Source organism: Gallus gallus, chromosome W, assembly GCF_016699485.2.
Source record: "Gallus gallus isolate bGalGal1 chromosome W, bGalGal1.mat.broiler.GRCg7b, whole genome shotgun sequence".
In the NCBI taxonomy this organism is placed as follows: Eukaryota; Metazoa; Chordata; class Aves; order Galliformes; family Phasianidae; genus Gallus; species Gallus gallus.
Genome location: NC_052571.1, coordinates 3,888,177 through 3,912,517, shown reverse-complemented (window position 1 = coordinate 3,912,517; position 24,341 = coordinate 3,888,177). Strand labels below are relative to the sequence as shown.

The 24,341-nt window shown below is 40.2% G+C and overlaps 1 protein-coding gene across 7 annotated transcripts in view; it reads right to left on the bottom strand.

Annotated features, from left to right (window-relative positions):
• Positions 1-24,341, bottom strand: part of LOC425347 (zinc finger protein 532-like) — a 77,239-nt gene that overhangs the window by 20,241 nt on the left and 32,657 nt on the right. For all 7 annotated transcript variants that reach the window (XM_046905131.1, XM_046905132.1, XM_025144600.3 and 4 more), the window contains 4 exons: positions 19,444-19,625; positions 16,441-16,617; positions 6,636-6,798; positions 5,176-5,448 (listed from right to left, as the gene is read on the bottom strand). In XM_046905131.1, coding sequence (XP_046761087.1) covers positions 5,176-5,448; positions 6,636-6,798; positions 16,441-16,617; positions 19,444-19,625 — 795 coding nt within the window. The remainder of the gene's footprint in view (positions 1-5,175; positions 5,449-6,635; positions 6,799-16,440; positions 16,618-19,443; positions 19,626-24,341) is intronic.

Sequence of the window (24,341 nt, the reverse complement as noted above, 5' to 3'; positions counted from 1 at the left end):
GAGCCTTCGCGAGGAAGACTACGAGCCTTCATCATCACGACCTACTACGCACGCGCAAGGGGGGGAGGGACTGTATGCTAATGGGCTCTCGGGAATGTAGTGAATATGTAGCCAAATTCCTGTCAACTACTGATTATGTATTAGTTTGACCTATATCTATAGCACGATTTCTTCGGACGGTGTGCAAGTTAGGTCGAACGATCCCCCCTTGCACCAGGGTGTACGCGCGTCACCAATAAACACATACCTGCTCTATATCCTTACTGGCTATAGGGTCTGACTTCCACACGTCAATACAACAAGGGCAAGCGTAGAATCTTGCATATGGGCAAGAACAACCCCAGGTACCAGTATAGGTTGGGAACTGACCTGTTGGAGAGCAGCATAGGGAAAAAGGACCAGGGGGTCCTGGTGGACAGCAGGATGACCATGACCCAGAACTGTGCCCTTGTGGCCAAGAAGGGCAATGGCATCCTGGGGTGTATTAGAAGGGGTGTGGTTAGGAGGTTGAGAGAGGTTCTCCTCCCCCTCTACTCTGCCCTGGTGAGACTGCATCTGGAGTATTGTGTCCAGTTCTGGGCCCCTCAGTTCAAGAAGGACAAGGAACTGCTTGAAAGAGTCGTGCGCAGAGCCACAAAAATGATTAAGGGAGTGGAGTCATTTCCCTTACGAGGAAAGACTGAGGGAGCTGGGTCACTGAGGGGTGATGTCATTAATGTTTATAAATATGTAAAGGGTGAGTGTCATGAGGATGGAGCCAGGCTCTTCTCAGTGACATCCAATGACAGTACAAAGGGCAATGGGTGCAAGCTGGAACACAGGAGGATGCACATAAATATGAGAAAAAACTTCTTTATGGTGAGAGTGACAGAACACTGGAACAGTCTGCCCAGAGAGGTTGTGGGGTCTCCTTCACTGGAGATATTCAAAACTCTCCTGGACGTGACTCTCCAGGAGTGTTTGAACTAGATGATCTTAAAGGTCCCTTCCAACTCAAACCATTCTATGATTCTATGTTTCTAAGATACAGGTATTATGCATCAGTGTACAATGTGCATCCATTCTTGCAGATATTTATGTTTGCCAGTAAAAGCATTGATAAGTTAATAGATGCACTAATGGGAAAAACAGAATCAATCAATATTTTACATGCTGCTACAGACACTGATTTTGAGAAGAAACTGATCTATGATTGTACAAGTGTTATGGGATCAGAAATAAGTCATCAGTTCATTGTCACACTATGGGGACAGTAGCACATTGTATGGAGTTTCTTTATAGACACTTCATAGCAGAATGTCATGAATAGATCTGCTGGGCTTGAAACTGAAACCATTTACACTAATTCCTCCATGATCTCAGTAGATGGAAATGCAAAATCGGGCTTCTAAAGCATCAGGAGAAACCAAACCGAGTTGTATGTCTGGCCCTCATAGCCTTGAGCCATAAAGGAGAACCAGGTAAAAGAACAGAGTTCTGTGAATCAAGATCATCTGTTTTTATGTGATTTGTTCCAAGGGTGGCTGCAAATGCAGCTGAGCACCCTGAACACAGGGTTCCTTACAGCAGGAAGGCAATGTCCCACAGGTGTGGCTGAGAGAACAGAGTGGGAGCTGCTGAAGGCAGGGGGAGCACAAAGTGGCTTTTTGGTCAGGCCTGGGAGCTATATGCTTTGATCTATCATAAGAAAACTAGAGATAATGCTCAACAGTTTGGCATTTTCAGCTTTCCCATAAAATGTTTAGAAACAGTAAAACAGGCAGTCCCCCCCATAGCCATGAGGCCCAGCTGCGGCCCACAGGTAGTGCTCAGACTGGGGAGGGGGAACCCAGCAAGCTCTCAGCACTGCCCTGTGCTGATGCTGCCCCTGGCTGCTCCACCACACTGAGCTGATGCTGCCCTACTGCTTCTTGGTCCAGGCTCTGTGGAACCGGCTCCTAATTCCTACGTGTTGAGTTTCCTTCAGCCCCACGATCCTCTTGCCCTGAATCCTGACTAAAGGACCAGTTCTCTGGCATCTGTCCTTCCATGCAACTCCTCCTCAGTTTAGGTCAGAGCAACCTTCAGCCTTCAAGGTTCTCAGTCTTGGTTCATCTGGACTTTGAGACAGGGCTGGAGCCAGGAGGCAGCAATCAAAGTGGACACAACAGTTTTAGCACTAATATAGGCAAGGCAACAGGGAGACAGCCACTGCTACAGCAATAAAAACAACCCAAAACTAAAATAAAGAAACTGATTATTCAGTTTCCTCTACTGGCCATATTCACTTGATAATAAGCACTTTGCCCTCACTCCTGTAAATACTCATGCACTTGAATGACCTCATGCAAAGCATTCCTGCTACCTACACGACTCTACTACTCAGGTATTTGCCAGGATTAGTAGGACAAACTCTGATCTAAACTGAATCAAACAAAAACTCTCACTGACTTAAGTGAACCTAGCATCCAAATCCACAATGCAATACTACATGGAAGAATGAAGTCTGAACTGAAAATGAAAAGTTTGTCTTAAACAACAAAATTATTTGCTGCAATACAGTTGCTGCAATTTACCTGGGTGTCCTGGTGGACAACAGGTTGGCCATGAGCCAGCAGTGTGCCCTGGTGGCCAAGAAGGCCAATGACATCCTGGGGTGCATTAAAAAGAGCATGGCCAGCAGGTAAAGGGAGGTGATCCTCCCCCTCTACTCTGCACTGGTCAGGCCTCACCTGGAGTATTGTGTCCAGTTCTGGGCTCCCCAGTACAAAAAAAGACAGATCTCCTAGAAAGAGTCCAGCGGAGGGCCACAAAGATAATAAAGGGCCTGGAGCACCTCTCTTATAAGGAAAGGCTGAGCAACCTGGGTCTGTTCAACCTTGAGAAAAGAAAACTCAGAGGGGATCTGATCAATGTCTATAAATATCTAAGGCATGAGAAGCAAAGGGATGAGGCCAGACTCTTTTCAGTGGTCTGTGGTTGTATGGAAACTGTTGAACCATGGCCTAAACCTCTGATTGACCACCTGAGGCAAGCGCTGAGTCAGCTGCAGGGGCACAGGTGAATGCAATTTCACCTGAGTGACCAGAAGGGGTGGAGCCAGGCTCCACCTCTCCTAGACCCCATTTAAGGGCTGACTCCCAAAGAGGAAGGATCTCTATCTGGAGATTACTCTTGAAGCACTTCTGCAAGCCCAGGACACAGGTAAGCTCTTTATTTCATTACTCCTTTGTAAGCACGATAATCTCTTTGGTCTTATACTTGTTTACCTTACAATCTGTATACTTGTTTGCCATGCAGCGGTGATAGGACAAGGGGAAATAGCCACAAACTGGAGCATAGGAAGTTTTATGAAAATGTGCGTAAGAACTTCTTCACAGTAAGGGTGATGGAGCACCAGAACAGACTGCTAAAGGGGGTTGCAGAGTTGTCTTCTCTGGAGGTATTCAAGACCTGCCTGGATGCCTACTCATGCAACCTGGTCTAGGGAGCCTGCTTTGGCAGGGGGGTTGGACTAGATGATCTCTAGAGGCCCCTTCTAGCCCCTACAATTTTGTGGTTCTGTAACGTATGAAGATGGGCTCCTCAAACTCCACTGCTGTAAGATGCAGGTACCACTGAATATGCTATTGTTATAAAACAAATTGAATATTTCTGTTAAATTCAGATAGCAGCACTTTTAAACAGACATAGCTGTACAAGGTCAATTGCATATCAAGTTTTCTGTCAAGCAATGCTCTTTATAGCAGCATGTATTTTATCAGTTTGTATCAGGCTGTAAAAATGTTTCTCTGTGAACATAATCTACTTTATCTATCATCAAATGCTTCAGTTGGAAGTCAAGGAAAGTGTAAGTTTACAGTAGGATTGTAAATTAAGTACTTCAAACTCTTATCTAGGAGCCTCTTGCTTACCCTTCTCCAGAAAAAAAACAGCCTAGGGAGATAATTATAGCTTAGGAACCTACAGTTAAATATCTTATGTAAATGGTAAAAGCACACCTCAAAAATCTGAGAAGGCTCTACTTTCCCATGCTAAACACAAGGTCTTTGTTCTAACTAATTTCCACAAATAATTGTTTGCCTTTTAAAGCATCTGTACAACAACTTCCTCTGCTCAACCTCAAAAAATTTTTGCTTCTTATCTACTTAAGAGAGGTAACACTCAAATTTTGGAAAATACCCAGATTTTATTTTCTACACTCTTGATTGTTTTCTTTTTATAAGACCTACCATTGTTTCAAGCACATCTAATATTTTCTAGATGCTACCTTAGCTAAAAGACAAATTCTTAATTAGTCACTCCTTAAGAGACTGTTCATAAGGATACAGAGCTAGTATTATTCTATCATTCTCCCTGCACCTATATGGAGAAGAGAGGAGGCTAGATGGATATCAGGATAATTTTCTAAACTGTGAAAAATAGAAGGCAGGAGTTTTGAGTTGCATAAAGGAAAAGAATGATAAATAAGCCGTATTTTAGAAGTCAACTTCATAGCTCTCTTCCCTGCAAGCAATAGCAGAAGAAAATTGTTCAGTTTCATTACTGCTCACCTATTGGTTTTTTAATTTAATTGGAAAAGCTATGGGATGCATCAAGGACGTCAAGCTGTCTTTCTGCTGACCTGAAAACACAGATTTCCATGTTTCACCTTCAATCAGCTTTGAGTAAGCTATCTCACATCTAGCTGCTTTCAGTAAAAAAAAAAAAATTCACTTTGTTCAACTCAGTTGACTGAACCTGCAAGTGTAAGAGTAAAGCAGTGACTTGATCCTTGCAGTGAGTACACCTTTAAAATGAAATGCTGGTTGATACTCACTGGACCACCAAAACAAGACTCCATTGCCTGAGTTTAACAGCTAATGAATTTAAGACAGAAGGAACTGTGAAGGCACCAAGGAAAAAATAAGAACCTGGTTCGGTTCAGAGGAGGTAACTTGGAAGAAATGCCGAAATATCTTTCATTTTTTTCCATCTTGAACAAGTTTTGGTAATGGATGAACAAGTCTACAGTTAACTGTGTGGATTTTCTTAAAAGGACTATGTAGAAAATGACAAAAAGTAAGAAAAAGAGATGAAATACATGTAAGAACAAAGAAGAATAATGACGGAAATTAAATGAATTGTTTACAACTGAATTAAAAAAACCTTCATATTCCAGGCTTAACTCATATTTTTAATTAAATATTCATTTACCTTTCCATGTTCCTTCCTCATGTGGGAGATGTAAACGTCTCTCTGAGTGAAGAACCTATCACAATCCCAACATGTCCAGCCATGACTTGTGACTTTTTTAGGTTCTCCTTTCTTTATAGGAGATTTCCTCTTTAACTTTTCTGTTCTGTTGACAGATCTTGTGTCCTCTCTGTTGTGACTGGCTGAGTTCTGATTTGTGGATTTCGTACTCAGAGGCAAATTTATTCCCAGGTTTGGTGGCCCTTCCACGCTTTTCAAAGTTCCATGCATAGACTACAATAAATTTAAAAAGGAAAACAATTAACATAGATGTATATGATTGTACTGACAAAATGCTGAATACCCTCTGAATCATAAGTGTTCATCTACTTCTTTGTCATACTGTTACAGATCACATTCATAGAATCATAGAATGGTTTGGGTTGGAAGGGACCTTTAAGATCATCTAATTCCAACTCTCCTGCTATAGGCAGGGACACCTCCCACTAGACCAGGATGCTCAAAGCCCCATACAGCTGGATCTTGAATGCCTCCAGGGTAGGAGCATCTACAACCTCTCTAGTTTTAAGACCAACTGTTTTTCCAAGGCTTATGATTTTACTTTCAGTACATCTTCAGTGATTTCTGGGGGTTACAAGTACCACAGTTGAGGCTAAAATGATCATTTTAGATGTTTTCACTACTACAAATTCTACTATTTAAATAGCTTTAACAGTTACCAGGCACCAGATCATGTTAATAACAAGTTTCAGCACTGCTAATAGATTTGGTGTATTCAAAACAAGGTAACAGTGTATTTAAAATGTACAGCTAATAAGTGAAAGTCAGGGGGCTGCTGATTCTTAGTAATGTGATTTGAAGGACAACAGTAAATCTTCTCCAGTAAATTCCTTAATGCAGTTATAGGGATGTTGATGAGAAAATCCACTTCAAGTTTCCTTTTTTTTCCCCCCTTAAAAAATGTGTTCATGTGTATGTGCACACACATGTACTCTCACATACTTTCTACATCTATTCAAGAAATACACTGGTTCCCACTAGCAAGTTCTGAACATCAAAGACTTGATTTTGGCACGTACTCAGTGTTCTCAGCTCCTAACAATTGGAATAATATTTCAAATATAAATAATATAAGGCTCAGTAGTTGCTTGGATTGGACCAACTTCAGTAACCCCATTATTATTTTGATAAAATGACATACTGAATGCAATTCACTGAGATATTCTTAGTATATTGAAATCAGTGCCCATATAGAAAAAAATGAAGTGGTTACACCGCAGTTGCTGAAAGTTATACAAAATAAGACTTTAACACTTGTGAACATTATTCAGATTACTCTTTTGGAATCATTAACATTTTTTTCCAGCAGCCTTCTTGTAATTCTGAACCTTTAAAAAGGTATTTTTTTCAAATAATATATTGCATAACAAATAGTATCTTAAAAAGAGATGCCCACATACCTTGATATGATCCATCATAAGCTGTTTCTGTGCATACAAAAGAGAACAGTCTGGACACTTGAAAACAGACACTTTCTGGTTTTCAATGTGCTGATCGAAGTGGCGATAGAGCAGAGGTTGTAGAGTAAACACAGTATCACACATAGAGCATTTATATATTATTCTAAAAACAGAAGTACAATAAACAGTGTCAGTCATGTTGGTGATCTACCTGCAAGAATCATAATGTTAACTTTTTTCTCAGCAGAGACAAGATCTGACATTTAGGCAATTATTTCACACATCCTGAAAAAGGGTAAAATGCAACTAATTTAAAATATCCTCCAAAGTAAAAATAAAGCAGCAGTAGAAAAATAGAAAATAAAAATAAGCCAGAAAACAGCATATACCTGTTACATATGTAGCATCAACTTCTGCTTATGACACTCTGAAAGCAAAATGTTTTCAGTTATTGCATGAGTTCAGGAACTGAAGGACAAAGAATATACCTCTTTCAGGTTGCAAAGGCAATGTGTTTTTTGTGGAGTCACTGATTTGATCATAACCAGTAATGTACTCCAAGGTACACTTATTTTTATCAATGTATATGGCTTTGAGCCTCCTGAATGCCAGGTCTGGAACCTGTTAATGCTCTGAAACTTCCCAGGATGATAGTTCCCTGGTTTGCCATTACAAGCCTTTAAGAGTCCATCTATCAATGCAATGCACAGACACCACCAAAACCACAACTTCCCCTCTCAAGGCATATGCATTTCTTTTTACTTTGAAAATAAATGAAAGGAAATGTGAAAGAAAAGTAACACAAATTTGCAATAGATCATCAGATGAGAAAGAAACATGATCCATTGGCCATCTGTAGTAGTACTTCTGAGAAACTGCAGATAAAACAAAGGGAAGCCAGGTACAGGAACTGAGTGCAAGGATGGCCACAGCCTTCCCAACCCCACCAACCTGACACTGATGTCTATCCTAGAGAGTGGCTTTCTATTAAAAAAAACATCAACCCCAAACCTTGTTTTTTAGCACGCTATGTTTTCTCATTACCCACATAAATTACCCTCCAGGCAGTTTTCACCAACAGCACATTGTCCAAAGGAGACCACTCTGCACTGTGCTCTGAGACAACAAAAACAAGGACTTCAAAGTCTGAGCCATTCAGTGAGTCCAGATATTTGAAATAATGAAAAACACTACAGTTATTCACATGACCTGTGAAAAAATTATTTCTGTGCTCTATCAAGTTATCTCTTTCTTGTGGCTGTTTTTCTTTTGCTGCTTCTCACGTATGCCAATATATCTGTTATTTGCATTGCATCCCCTTAGGACCTATACTCATTGCTTTCTGCAGTGACCCTTCACAGTGGTTGCCTGCTCTGGGCAGCACAGAACAGTGCTGCTAGCTGTACCCAGTAATCACCAGGGCTCAGAAATGAGAGCCCCGCTGCTCCTCACTGCCATGCACAAATGTTTCTCAAACATCATTCAGAACTTGTATTCTAGTTTGCCATATTACTGCTGATGTCTACTCCTCAGAATCCTGACTGCTTGGATAATTCCTGTAAGATAGGTGTTAAAGAGCTTGCCAGAAATAAGGAATGCTTCTTGATGTTAAGTGGTAGGGGAAAAAACAAACAGATTTCTAAAATGCTGTTTCACCTCACACACCTCCCATCCATGTAGATCCTACATATCCTACTAACAGTTTTAACTGAGATTGTAAGAGACCATTCCTGGAAAATGAGTTGATGGATCACTGCCCAGGCAGATCAGCTGATGTGTATGCAGAAGAACTCTGTCCAGGCACAGTGCTATTACAGACAATGCTCTACAGGATGCACTGCTGAAGCTCTAAGGAAGAGCCAAAGGATTCACCAGTGGATCCCCACCCTTGGCTTCTGCACACAGCTGCTGAGCACGCTCCTCTAGCACCTTGCTCCTATCCCAGCACAACAGCTCAAGGTAACCTGAGGTAGTGCTTTTACTGCCAGCTGGTAAGTACTGCAGTTCTGTAGGGAATCTGCTGGTGAACATAGAGCCAGTACCAACTGCACACATTCCCTAACTCTGGGGTACCAAATACTTTTATCCCTTAAGACCTATCTCTTATAATGCTGTCTGCATCTCCAACTTCCTCCAAAAGTGAGGAAACATCAGAGCTGACTGCTCACCAACCTGCAAACACCAGAGAACCCTCAAGCTGCTGCTGCACAGCCTTCTAATGACCGCTGCCCTGAGCCATGCAGCACTCACTGATACAGTTTCTCCTGACAGGAGAACATCAGCCTGCTATAAACAATCTGACATGTCTGTCAACTTTTATATATATAAAATTTTTTATCTAAAAACATTCAGAGCTTAATATTTGTATTTTCTATGTCAGCCAAAAGACACTGATCTGTTCACAAAAGTGCAAAAACTATCCAGATTTCAGACTTAGGTCTCTGAGAAAATAACATATTAAATAAAATTAACAAAATTATCTATTAGTTTTTGTTGCTATCCACCAAGTATTTCTTCCAGTCACATTTAAAAGCACTACTTTCAATCCTACACACATGCAGCTGAGTGTTGGCTTGCTTTATAGCTGAAGTAACTGATATTCAACATGCAGTAGCTTAAAACCCTGTCCTGATTGTAAAGGCAGTTACAGTTTGTCAGGACCTAACACTCACAAAGCCCTGAGACAGGCAGTGCCTTGTACCGCACTGCCAGGATGGCTGCACACGACTGCTTCTGCTCCCTGTGCTCACAGTGCAGGCATGGCACACACATACCTTGTCATTTTTCAGAAACCTGGTCAATAGTCACATATTATCTTGGAATTAATACACACGTATCTCACAGGAAAATACTGTCATATCAAATGGATGTGTCAGCATTTTGAATGCTTCTTCACCATAGCATGGTATTCCTCCTCCTTGTACTTTTTTCCTCTAAAAACCTGTACTTGTGGGATAACGTACTTTATAACAGGAATATGGTATACAATCATAAACTGGCTTCATAAGCAAGAATTCTTCCAATACTCAAAAAGAGATCAGTCACGGAAAACACTTTAATGCTGCTCACAGTCTACTGAAAAAAAAATCACATAAGCTTTGGTTGCACATAAAAACGTCTCACGTTTGCTACAGGAAAGAGCTGACAGTTGAAAGCCATCCATTTCTCTACATTAAAATTATCTCATTTCAACCATTTGAGAATCACTGCATACAGATTTTTTTTAAAATATGGCATATTCATCAAATGTGGACATATTTCTTCTAATACAACATACAACAGTACAGCCGATAAAAGAGAATTTGTGTTATGAACACTTCATGTCATTCAGCAAAGATATATGAGAAATATCCTCAGGAACCAGTTAAAACAAGAAAATAATTTCCCTTTTCAAAGAATCATAGAATGGCTTGGGTTGGAAGAGACCTCAAGGATCATCAAGTTCCAGCCCCTCCTGCTACAGGCAAGGTTGCCGGCAGCTAGATCAAGTACTAGAGCAGATTGCCCAGGGCCCCATCCAACCTAGCCTCAAACACCTTCAGGGATGGGGCATCCACAACCTCTCTGGGAAACCTGTTCCAGCACCTCACCACTCTCTCAGTAAAAAACTTCCCCCTGACATCTAATCTAAATCTCCCTTCCTTTAGCTTAAAACCATCCTCCCTTGTCCTATCACTATTCACCCATGTAAAAAGTTGATCTCCCTCATCTTTATAAACTTCTTTAAATATCAGAAGGCCACAATGAGGTCTCCCCACAGCCTTCTCTTTTCCAGGCTGAACAAGCCCAGTTCCTTCAACCTATCTTCACAGGAGAAGTACTCCAGCCCTCTGATAACCTTCATGGCTCTCCTCTGGACCCTCTCCAAATGCACCACGTCTTTCCTGTGTTGGGGGCCCCAGACCTGGACACAGTACTCCAGCTGGGGCCTCACAAGGGCAGAATAGAGAGGAACAATCACCTCCCTCGCCCTCTTCTGATGGAACCTAGAATACCATTGGCTTTCTGGGCTGCAAGCACACACTACTGGCTCATGATAAGTTTTCCATCAACCAGGACCCAAGTCCTTCTCAGCAGGGCTACTCTCAAGGAGTTCCTACTCCAATTTGTATACATATCTGGGATTACCTCGACCCAAGTGCAAAACCTTTCACTTAGCTTTGTTGAACCTCATTAGGTTCACAAGGGCCCACCTTTTGAGTCTGTTGAAATCCCTCTGGATGGCATCCCTTCCTTCTGTCATATCAACCGCACCACTCAGCTTGGTGGCATCAGCAAACTTGCTGAGTGTACACTCAATCCCATCATCTATGTCATTGATAAAGATATTAGAGTACCAGTCCCAAGACAGACCCCTGGGGGACACCACTCATCACTAGCCTTCCTCTGGATATGAAGCCATTGACCACAACCCTCTGTCTGTGATCTTCCAATCAATTCCTTATCCACTGAATAGCTCACCCTTCAAATCCATCTCTCTCCAATTTAGAGATAAGGATCTGGTGGAGGACCCTACTGTCACTCCACCACAGAAGGCCACCAGATTGGTCAGGCATGATCTCTCCTTGGTGAAGCCATGCTAGCTGTCTTGGATCACCCCCTCATTCCTCATGTGCCTTAACATATCTTCCAGGAAGATCTGTTCCATGATCTTCTCAGACACAGGTATAAGGCTAAATGGCCTGTAGTTCCTCAGATCCTCCTTTTCAGCAGAATTGCCAGGTTACAGCCTGAACCAATGGTTGAGTACCAGGTGAGAAGGTGTGGCTAACCCAGGGAGCTCAGGTGCAAGCAATGCACCTGAGTGACCAGAAGGGGTGAAGCCTGGATCCATTCTTCCTCATCCTCATTTAAGGGTTTGCAGCCAAGCAAACAATATTTCTCTGGAAAGTGATTTTTTTTTTTGAGTAGCCACTGATTGTCAGAAGGAGTGAGCTAATTTTTTTTTAAACCTCTTATCATTCTATAGTGCTTGTATCCCATTAGAAGGCACTGTTATCGCTTTCTTTTACCATATGTTATTGGTGACTTGCAGCAGGACTCAACCTCCTAAAGGTATTTCATTCTAATCCTCTTGAAAAAGAGAATACTAAAAATGGTATTCCTGGAGAACATAATTGGATGGTTCAGCTGGGGAAAATACTACCCCTTTACACAAAGCCTTGCTAGGACTGTAAAAGCATATCACATCTCTGGATGTTAACCCTTGCAGTCACTAGGCAATGATAAAGCTAATGCATTGGCTTGAGTTAGATAGCTGAAAAACACATCAGCAGAAGATATTGCCTGCTGGCCATATTGGAGACAATGACATGCAAGACAGAAGACCATGTGGGCAGCAGCAAAGCATGGGAGCTGCCCATATGGTTCCCAGATATTGTACAAGCACGTCCATAGTGTGATGCTTGCTTGCAAGTGAGACAAAGACCTTTGCTGGAAACAACAACTCATCTCACTAGAGGACACAACCCATTAAAACAGTGGGAGATCAATTATATAGGTACCCTTTCTTAATCTGAGGAGGCCAGATAAGCCCTAACATGCACTGATACAGCAAGTGGACTGATGCAAGCCTATACCATTAAAGGTACTAACTAGGCTGATAACATAACACAGGACTCCTCAGGTCATCAAGAGTAAGCAAGGTACACGTTTCATGGGTGTAACTATGCAGAAGTGGGCCAAAGACAACAACATCAAATAGCAGTTTCATCTACTGTGCAATCCAACAGGAGCAAGCCCAATAGAAAGATATAACAGTATCCTGAAGGCTGCTTCGGCCTGGTTCCATGACTAATGGACCCATGCCCTAGGAAAGGGGAAAAGGAAAAAGTAGGGAAATGGGCCTGTATGGCAAACAGGTATTGGACCAGAGAGATTATTGCTTTAAAAAGAAATAATGAAATAAAGATCTTACCCATGTCCTGGGCTCGCAGAAGAGCTCCAAGAGGAATAATCTCCAGATAGAGATCCTTCCTCCTTGGGAGTCAGCCCTTAAATGGGGTCTAGGAGAGGTGGAGCCAGGCTCCACCCCTTCCGGTTACTCAGGTGAAATTGCGTTCACCTGTGCCCCTGCAGCTGACTCAGCACTCACCTCAGGTGCAGGCTGTGATTCAACAGTTCCCATACAGGGCCTAAAAACAAAACAGTGGCAACGAGCTAAGGGAGAAAACTAATTTACTAAATATGATAGCGGAATGTGAGATTACACAATATTATACAATGTAATTGGAATTGAGGCTAATGAGTCAAATAAAATGAGAGTGTGTCCAAAACTGAAGGCCTTATTCTAATGCTGAAGGTGAGATGGCTAGGGAGTACACACTGCATAGATGAGCAGTAAAAAAAGGGGACAGTCTTGTAGCTCCTGAGCAGTTTTATCTTTCCCTTTAGACAGAAAATGGAAATGGAACAGTGAAGTCTTCTGGGATTTGTAGTTGTTCTCTTTTGAGAACCAGATACCTGGAAATATCAACAGTCCACGGAACTGGAGCATTAACTCTAACTCCCAGTGCACTACATGATGTTATGATGCGGAATACTGATAACAAAAATCATAAAACCATGAAACTGCTCTGAAGGCAGATTCACAGTCCTTGCAGGGGTGGACTGAGAGACTCTATGAAATCCTGCGGGACTTGAAGGAGAGACCAAGGAATGGCAGATTAAGTGCCTTATAAGAATGTTGCAGGCAACTTGGGCATCCCCACTTAGGATACAAATTACAGGCAAGGGCACCTTGCTCAAGCTGCAAATTGGCACCATGAATAATCTGCTCGCTGTCCCTGAGGATCTCGAGCCTGGAAAACACAAGGTAAAATGGCCTCGGAAGGTGCAAGTAGAACCAAAATGGTATGGTCTGCTTGCACCTTGGGGGAGACTATTAGGGGTTGGGGGATCAGTAAACCCTCTGGTAGTCGATACATGGCCAGCAGAGGTAGTAGTTGACACCCCAATCTTCATCGCAAAGGGGACATTAATCATGTCCACGTGGCAAATTAGAACTTCCCCCCTTTGGTACCTGATATAGTGATCTAGCCACAGATATCAGGCCAAAGGGTGTGGTATCAAAGACCAGGACATGCCCTGATACAGGCGGAGGTGTTGACTCAAGACTGAAATACAGTCTGTATTTTACCATGGAGGGCAGACCTACCTCTCCTCGTACCTATTAAACATCTGTACTACTCCCCTTGAGGTTGTTAAGTTCACAGGACCACCAGTAGGAGCAACACTGCTCCAGCATGCTTTAGTGTCCATGAGAAAACATTGTGACACCCGGTGGTGGACTGTTGAACTTCTGGGAACCAGCAAGTACGAACCTGAACTGTTACTGGTCCTTGAAGAAGATATGCCTCCAGAAGGAACTTCAAATACTGGCCCTACAGATCCACAAAAAGACTGTCAACAATGGCCTTCAGTGCCTTGATACCTTACATTGCAATGGGTATTGCAGCTCAGATGCAAGCAATAGACTTGAGGACTTGAGTGACTGAAAGGGGTGGAGCTTTTTCTTTCCTTTCCTTTTCCTTTTCATGAGCTAATTTTTCTTCTTAGTTGCCTGCTATTGCTCCATAGCGCTTGTGTCCTATTAGAAGGTACTGTCATTATCTTCTTTTGCTGTACGTTCTGTCTGTTTGTCTTGTAAAGGGGAGTGTTTTTTTTTTTTTTTTTTTTTTCCAGTTCCCAGGGGTTTTGCCTGATAGCCATGACTTTTCAAATATGATGGAGAGCAGCTTGGCAACCATTTCAGCCAGCTCCCTTAGGACCCCGGGGTGCATGTCATCTGGCCCCATGGACTTGTACATGTTCAGACTCAGACTTGTTCTGCCCTTACGGTGGGGGAAAGTTTGCCTCCCTCAGTTCCTTCCTAGAGGTTTGGATTCAGGGATGTGGGAATCTTGGCTGCCAGTGAAGACTGAGGCAAAGAACTCATTGACTACCTCAGCCTTCTCTACATCTGTTGTAACCAGTTTTACTTTCTCATTTACCAAAGAGCTACACTTTCTTCAGCCTGTCTCTTCTGGTCTATGTAGGTGTAGAATCCCTTCTTGTTGTTTTTAACATCCCTTCTCAAGTTCAGTTCCAGTTAAATTGTTAGTGAACAGCATAAATACTGTTAATTCTAAGGAAAACCACAGGTCCTGATAGCTTTGGATAGACCTTAAGTGATTAGACAGTAATCAACATGGGCATTCTGAGCCCAGAGGTGACACTGCACTCCTACAGATGCCTGCGAAGCTGGAACAAGGAACTCCAAGCACTGCAGGGACTGGGAAAGCCCTACACAGTAATTCTGTTGCTATTTTACTAAAAATAATAAATAATAATAAAAAAAATCTCCTTTTCATAGGCTAGGAGAAAAAGTACTAAGAAAGATTTCTGTGAAATTTTATTATTACAATGCATGATGCATTGTTTCTCTCACTTGCCTTCTATTTTCCTGAGGCTACCATTTGTTACAATGTTCTCCAGTGCTCACAGTGTGCTCTGTGCCCTTCAGAGAAACAGAACAGAGTCTTTCAGCACCATGCTTGTAACAACAGAGGAGGAAAGCAGAAGAAAGGCTGTGATTGGAAGCACTAAGCTGTGATCTGTGCAGCACGAACTCTGAATTTCACATGTGCTGCACCTGCAGCTCCCACCGACTGCAGTGGAGTCCCTGAATGTTCAACATCTCTACAACTGAGATCTGAATCTCAGTTCCTAATTATGCTCCTTGCTGCCTTCAGTAAAGCACTTACTGATGTTATGTGCAACCTTCCCAGCTGCAAAATGAAAACAGTTTGGCCTTAATCCAGAAAGGAGAGCTCATGTATCACAAAAAGCTTATATAGTATAGCTCTATGGATATTTTTATTCTGGACTGGAGGGCAGCCCTGAACAAGTCTAATAGCTAGCACCTCTCATCTAATAGCCTGGGCTTGTTCTCATGATGCAATAGCCTAAGTGGAGCTAAACCCAAGCACACCACTCCCAGAGCTCACAGCTTGCACAAAACACTGTACAGCCACCAGCAGTGTGTGCCCCAAGGAACTCCACAGCTCTATGGTGACTGCTGCCTGGAGGTCCCCCCAAAAGCACACACCTCAACCCCTGAGCACTGCCAGCACTGAAGGAACCAACCTTCCAAATTAACTACCAGACAAAAAAAATCACTTTTTCTGACCTTTTCAACCAGATGATGTGAAAACTGCTACAGAAATGCTGATGAGTCTTAGCCGTTCTTTTAGGAATCACATTTTCTTAATTTGCAGTAAAAATGCATGTAAGTAGACTAAAAACTAAGGATAAGCAACACACTATTAGGCTGTCTGAATTACTTTTGTAATTCACAGAAGGATCACAGCATGGTTCAGTTGGAAGGGACCCCTAAGCCCCCCCAGCTCCACTCCTGCTGTGGGCTAGGTGCCTTCCACCAGCTCAGGCTGCCCAGGGCCCCATTGATGGCCTTGGGCATCTCCAGGGGTGGGGCACCCACAGCTCTGGGCAGCAGTACCAGTGCCTCACCACCTCTAAGTAAAGAATTTCCCCCTCACATCCAACCTAAATCTCCCCTCTTTTACTGCATTACTTTACTGTAGTGCAGTACTTAAAGAACTGATATTGCTGTTAATGGAAATTTAACTTTTGCCAAATTCCTAGCTAAAAACTCATGAAAATATCACAAGAATACCACACATTACCAAATGGATGACAAACTGTTGGTTGTATGGTACTTAAGGTTTTGTAAGCAAAGAACAGAATGCAATTTCATAAGTTATTAAAATGCAGGCAAGTACAGTAAAAGATTAATTTTGCTTACTTTGGTTCGCCTATCTTGATACCCGGGTGTTGTGTATAGGCATGGGAATGTGTGCTGGGAGCAGATTTAAATGCCATGGGACAGATGGGACATTTGTAAAAGACTTCACAATGAGAACCTTGAATGTGAGACTTGAGTGCCGCCACATCAGAGTATACAACACTGCAATGCACACAGCTGCAAAAAAGAATGGAGAAGAGTCAGTTCAGCCTAGAAAAAAGCAGTACTGCAAGACACGGAATCAACACTGGTTTACAAGCAAGTGAAAGAGGTGAGCGTACATACACAACCAGATAAAACTACATTATTCTGTTAATTTAAAAGTATGAATGACAGAGTAGGAATCAATATAAGCAGAGATTTGCATATCAAAAAGGACAAAAGACAAAATTTCCCAAATTTAACTTTGTAAATCTAAGAGATGAAGTCAGAACATGTTTTATGGGATTACAACAGAATAGATAGAAGGGCCAACAAAGAAATATTCCATTGATTGTGAGAAGAATGCTTTGCAAATTTGTAAGGAGTTTTACAAAATGCATTTTTTTCACATGCAGTGGATTGTGCAAGGCACACTGCTACCACCAAAATGGAAAACCAGTAAGCAAAATATTTAGACCATTTCAATGAAATCATAATATTAATGATCTTTGGTACTAGTAATTGATTTGCTTGGATAAAAAAAAAAAAAAAAGAGAAAATTTAAATTCAGGACAACTAAACTGAATCTCTACAATCACATCAGTGTATTAGATTGGAATTCTGAAAATATTTTTCAAAACATACTTCTGCAGTGTGGAAAATTTATGACCTTATTAAAATTAGCACATGAGCATTTCTACACACAGTGGCCCCTTTTAGTTTCATGCACCTCAAGGACTAAGTCCTATCCAGTAATTACAAGAATAAGCTGCAATAAGCAATTACATCATCATCTCTCAAATCAACAAATTTCTTATTGATTGGTATTTTGCAGTAAGGGTTTTACAATTTAAACCTAGAACTGTAGCTTCCAAAATAATAATTTTTGCATCTATCATGGTAATATGATTTTTGTATAAACATCACACAATTTTCCAACCATTTTCATGCTTTGATGATAGCAATAAAGCAGGAAATAGTTAAAAATTGCACTCAATAATCGTTTTTCTTTTAAAATGTCCCACCTTTGAATTTTATGAAATATCACCCTTTCTTTTTTAAGCACTTAATATACGTTTCTAATAATACTAATTCAGTTTATATCTATCTGTACTCCACTTCCCAGTGCATTTTCTAAAGTAAATGGCCTTCACCTTTTCCAGTCTCACACAGAGATGAACCATTCTTTGTAGTGGCAGAGTGTGACCCTCTCATTGCAGTGAGTCCCCAGAGCCCCACTGCTGCATTGTCACTCAGCAGAGTTGGGTCCCATCTTATCCCTCCCTTCCCCATTGCCTGGCTTTTATTCTTTAATGATTCAAAGTCATAAATAATCCTCAGCATCCACTGTTGTAAAGCAATTCATAAGGCCCAAACCTTCCTTTCCTTAAGTGCTGTATTACCTTTGTTCTCAACGTGGAAGGATGCAATTCAACTTAAGGCTGAAATGTTCAGCCAGTTTATGTCAGACAACTCGCCTGGACTGCTGACATGAAACTATTTCATAGGTCCTTTGGAAAGGCAGGACAGGCTGTGGTTCCCCAATGAAAGGTCCCAGTGATGAAGAGCGCAGCAAGGAGGGCCTTACACTCTCCTGGATACTGCTTCTCTTTGCCTATGCATTTTTGGTTTAGTATCTTCAAATAAAGCAATTGACTTAGTGTGACATGAGATGTTAATGGTAAATCTTGAGAAGTTCAGTAACATTATAATGATTCCTCATGAAGGATTTATGGATTTTCTGGTGTTACTGGTGCAGGTCAGCAGTCCCTGAAGACGATGTTAAGAGACAGGTGAGGGGAAGGAGCGGGAGAGTGAATGAGGCAGATGTAAGAAATATATAATAAAAAAGACCACTGTGGTTGGGAGACAAGAATAAAAGAATCCAAAGAAATATGAGGAGCTGAGAGTTGTGTCAGGCCATGGATTCAGTCTGAGAACCAACTGCTGCAGCAGCTGGCCTGATGCAGGAAAAATGCTTTCTTCCTGAGAGAAAGATGTCACACACGTCCCAGCAAAGGAACAGGTACCGTGAGGGAAAAGAGGCTACCTGCTAGGTGGGATTCTAACTCGCCTTTCTGTGGTCAGATAGGATGGAATGGCGATGCCTGAGGAGTGCTGAGCAAAGTGCTATGGACTGCTCCTCCATCCTTTGCTGTGCTGTCTGCCAGTCAGTCAGTAACAATCCAAGATAAAACAACTCTCATGCCTTTCAAAATGCAACATTTCCACAAAACGCCTCTGATCCCTGTTTTCTCAGTGAGTTGCCGTAATACAAACAAAAGAATAAAAGGAAAACCAAAGAGTAATGATGAACAGGCTGTTGGAGTGAGAAAGGTAATCTTCAAGTGGTGTAAAGTGGAGGAATCTTCCCTTCCCACAGCAAATAGATTAAAAAGGACTTGACAAAGTTGTTCTAGTTATGCTACCAGACAGGTGCAGTATGCCCATTCACAGCCTGATAATACATTCTGGTAGAAAATAAGAATATGATTATTCTACCAGAAAGAACAGTCTAAAATTCAATGTTCTGAAAAAAAATCAAGAAGCCCCTTATGAACCTGAAATTAAGAAAATACATCTGAACTTTCTAGACCTTAGAAACTGTGAATCTGACATTTTATGGCTGGATGAGATTAGCTAATATTCTGATTTAACAAAATACAAGAGCAGATGCTCAAAACAAAGCTGAATTCTAATGCAGTATTTACTGAAAAATGTATAGTACTAATAGAATTATTGCCATGACAACCTTAAACCCATGAAGCTCTATTCTACAAACAATGCTTATGAAAATGGAAAACTACTTTTGAAAGCATAAATTACATATAAATTGACAATGAAAGTAATCATAATACTGACCGAAAACCAACTCTTCGAGTATAATGCAGGCAGTTCTTAGTGACATGAGTCTGGAAGTGGACAGATCTGCAGATTGCTCCACATTCAGGACACGTGTATGGAGATTTATGCTGATGAATTCTCTGGTGTGATGCAAAACTGCACTGGTTAGGAAGCAGCATCTGGCAGATATTGCATGTCTTCTAAAGAATAAACCAAAATAGATGAAGCAAAAGGTTGGGTTCAGCTTACAGAATTTCTCATGTCAAACACTGTAATATAAATAAAAGGTTAAATGCTATGACTGTGATGTGAGCCAAAATAAGTAGGCAAGGTCTAAATTCAGACTCTACTGACTAACCTCGTAGCAACTGGCACCAGATATATTGGCATTCTGAGCCAGCTTCTGACACAACAAAGCTCTTTCATTCACCACTGACCATAGAAAATGCATGTTAGTTTATTTAAATTTTATTTAGGTGCCTCACAAGATTACCTTACTAGTGCAAGGGGCCTGAGTGAAGTACATTATAATTATCTTTACTTTCTTTGATCCTTGCTCTTGATGAATTCTATTGGGAATATCCTCAATACCAATAAATGGGGTATTATCAATCAGAAAGTCTGTAGATAATTTCAAAATGCATTTCTCAGGCTAGACTCCATCATCTGCATTGTAAAATACCAAAATATTGTGCATCTGAGTAAAAACTACAGATATCTAACATATTTACAAAGTCTTTGAACAGCTATCTTTCTCAGTAGGGGAATTACTTCCTATACTAATTCTTTTCTTATATTTTGTTACACATAAATATATATTTTTTAAATCTTCAACTACATGTTGACCATTTGCCAAATCAGAAACACTGAAATTATTTGGGTACTTTGTGCCATTCCTGAGATTAAATGCAAATAATGCAATGGAGCTGTTAACAGGGTTCACTTTTGTTCACAGTTGCTTTCCATCACTGGAGGGCACAAAGAACAGAACCTGTAAAACCACCGGTGAAAACGTTCCACCTACAGCAATACATCTCTAGGATGTAAGCAGTGGCTGACAGTTGTATGGAGAGATGCTTCTGCTTAACTTTTAGTACCAAAGTTGCTTCATTGACTCCAACAGAAATACCAGCACAAGTCTTTGTAGAACAGTGAATTTAACTTCATTTCCTAAGATCTTACTTTGTAGGGCTTTTAAAATTATTTCTTATGACCTGGGAATTACGACTTTCACCAGTGACTTAGGAAGATTTAAAAGCAAAACTAAGACTCCTTCATGAGTACTTATGAACATAAGATTTACATATTTTTAGCAGTGTTATCCATAAGAATCTTGCAGATGGAATGATGTGTACATCTATAAAGTTGTATTAAAAATTATTTACTAACCTATGGATAAAGAAATCTTCAAATAATTAAGAAAATCATTCTCCTCAAATTAAAACAATTTCTTACAGAAAGAAGTAAAAACAGTTTCTTACTGGGGCTTCACCAAAAGTCACCCCCTTCTTCCAATTCAGGCCAGTTTCCTTTAAGACTCTTAAAAATTGTAAGATTTAGAGCATACAGTAGCAGAATCAAAGCTACTATTGCAGAAGAAATACTACACTGCTACAAATAGGTTTCATAGAAGTCTGCCTTACTAGTATTGGCAACTTTGCCAGTACAAAAAAATCACCTTAAAATTTAATCAGCAAGAGACAGATCCTAACTGCAACGACTGAAGCACAAAGCCTTTACAGTCACTGCCAATTTTTTTTTTTTCAAATAGAACCCTGTTTAATACCAAGGTCTAAAATAATTTCTTAACTGCCTTATATATTGACAATATTACTGATAAGAACAAGAGTATTTTTGTACCAGGATCTGTACACTCCATTTTTTTATTTTCATCTAAATGCTTTCTTGAGGCTGCATACAAATAGTTGTGAAATTTTTTTAAACATTAATTTTCAGGAGAAATGTTAAGATGAAATATCTTAATGTCACACAACTCTGAAGCAGATGTCTTCTTCTATATGGTTCACTTTAATGTTTACTTTGTGATCACCACATGGTGTATTTGAACACAGTCACCATCCAAACAGTTCTCAAATGTCCTGATTAGAGAAAGATGGCAAAATGCAAAACTTTAAAACAGAGGAAATTAACCAAAGAAAATCTACCCTTCTCCACATTCAGGTTAAATATTAGCACTACCACCAGTCTAAAGAATTAGTAGATAGCATAGAGGTTGCAGAAAGCTTTGTCTGAGATGGATAATCTGCGGCCATTTTGTACTATTACTCTGATTAGAACCTCAATGACACAGGAAGGCTGAAATTGTGCTCCAACACATATAGATATCTACTGAAATGCCAGTGTTTGTCCTCAGCTGACCAACAGCCATGGTCTGAACCTTCTGACACTGCACAGAACTGCTTTGGGATGCTAACTTTGTCTTCAGCTCAGGCTCACAGATGGCCAAAGCGCAACTTACCATAACTTGGCTTAACATATGTTTGCCGCATTTACTCAGCTTCAGTACCATTCTTAAAATGTATCTTTTGTCATATATGTATTAATAAGCAGCAATGTAATACTGAATCTGGAGTTTTATATTATGTAAGAAAACAACAAAACAAAGCTTCTTACATAGAGGGTTTTCATAGTCCTTCCAAAACACTATAAAAAGAAACCTGGATTCTACGCTACGTGACAGTCATACAACATTCCAGCCCTAAATAAGTGTATCTCCGATTCTGCAACAAGCAGTCTGCAAGATTCATCTGCCATGTCAGTAATTCAGATTGACACAAAACGCCAGTAATGCTATTTGTTAGGGCTACTGGTTTGCTAATTTGAAAAGTACAGTAAAATATTTAATTGAAACTGATTACCGTAGAACAAGAAGAATCTACTGTGAAATTCTGAAATTCATTTCTGCTTACCATTTTATTCTGGGCTTAAGGTGGCATTAAATTCCAGTTCTCTCATTCCAACCCATACCAAAATCAAACACAGTTTCTGAAAACCATCACCTGCCTGAATTTGAAGTCAAAGTTTCAGAAAAAAAAGGGTTAGATTAAAAAATTGTGGAGGTGGAAAATATACAAAAGAACTATGAGTATAAAGGTAAATGAGTTATGCAGCATCCACAAGAACAATACACTTACAGCTGTAAATAAGATGAACATTAACATGAATTAGTCCAGGCTTGTTACTTTGTTTCCCCAGTAAGTTAGTGAGGGCTTCATTCAGCCATGAAACCCATCACTGAGTAGTCTCATTCCTTTTAACAGAATTACTAACATAAGTGAGATATTGCAGAAAGGTAACAATGTTATAGGGAACATTCTTTAATTGCTAAAAATGTTTTACTATCTTTTTATTTAAAAAAAAACATTCTACCTTTATAACAAGAATTATACGTAACACATAAAAGTGCAATTTCCATTTTAAGAGTAATTAGGTGGGCACTAAGAATAAGTAGCAAAATCCAAATATTTTTATCTTTCTTTCTTCCTCCTCAACTGAAAATATTGTATCTAGCTTTTCTGTTTTCTTTTACCAAAATAATCAGTTTCATAACAAATACCCAGTGCCAAGCACTAAGAAAACAGAAATCAGAATAATTATTTTTCAAGCTTTTAGAGTGGTAACGTATCACAACAATATACTGAAATTTATTAATAAACACCTATACAGAGACTTTCTTCAGGAAACACTACTCTTACAGAGATGCATATGCTAGCTGATGAGGGGATGAAAAGACAAGAAAGCAGGAGGTACTGCTCACACTAAAGCAACCTTTCAGTTGAATGGCTTCCATGATGTAACTATACAGCTTCACCACGCAGTATGTAGTAAAAGGCAACTTAAAAATGTAGAGAAATGAAAACAAGTTTTGATATATCAAAATGACTAAGAAAAATATTTAATTCATTTTTAAGAGGATAGTTTAACAATCACTGTAAAACTATGTTTATAAACAATTAATAATGTTCTTTTAATATGGCATTATATGAAAAATTGCTTTTCTTTTTTTTTCTTTTTTTTTTTTAATTTGGAAGTTCACACCCTACTACTAAGCAGGTATTAAAACCTTGTTCATACCTTTCATACCTCAGTCCTCATAAGACAGTGAGTTTCCAACAAGAGATATAAACACATTTGTGGGCAGTATCTGTGTACCCTTATTTAACTTTCTACTTAACTGATGTTGCATTTTGTCATTGTATGAAGACTTCATTGCTTTCCTACAGTAAATGCACTAGGGTAGACATTATCTAACAGGATGTGCACACAGAGCAAACTGCAGCAACAGGGCAAAAAAAAAAACACCGGAAAGAGGCAGCAAGAAAGGCCAAATGTGTTTCTACAAAACTATTTCCCTGGCCATAGTAAAACAGTCCCCACAGAAAGCAAGTATAGAACTTTTTAGTATTTAATCTTTGTTGCTCTATTTTTTCCATTTTATTCTTGCCTCATCCTCCTAACCTATTTTCACTGCATTTGTTGGTCTCATCCATTTGGTTTGTTACGCTTATAGACTGCCTTCTTAATTCCTTGTTTTTATAGTACCAAGCACCAAAGGGGTCTCCCAAGAACTACTGGATCTTATTATATCACAAATGATCATTAATGGACCTATTATGGAAAAAGAGATAAATCTAATATGCATCAGCAGAAGAGTTACCTTTCTAACTTAAGGACTTAAACCCTTATCCCACACACTGCTGTAAGATTCCAAGAATATTCCCAGGGCTTGATTGGTCTGAGCAGGGATAGAGCCTTTCAGCTCCTTGCTGATGTGCAGCCGCAAGCTGCTACATCAAGATTAACTCAATGCTTTGAAACACACCAGAATCCCTTTTAATTGGCACACCATCATTTAATTAATTATCTCAATTCTTACAGGGTTATAAAATGCATTG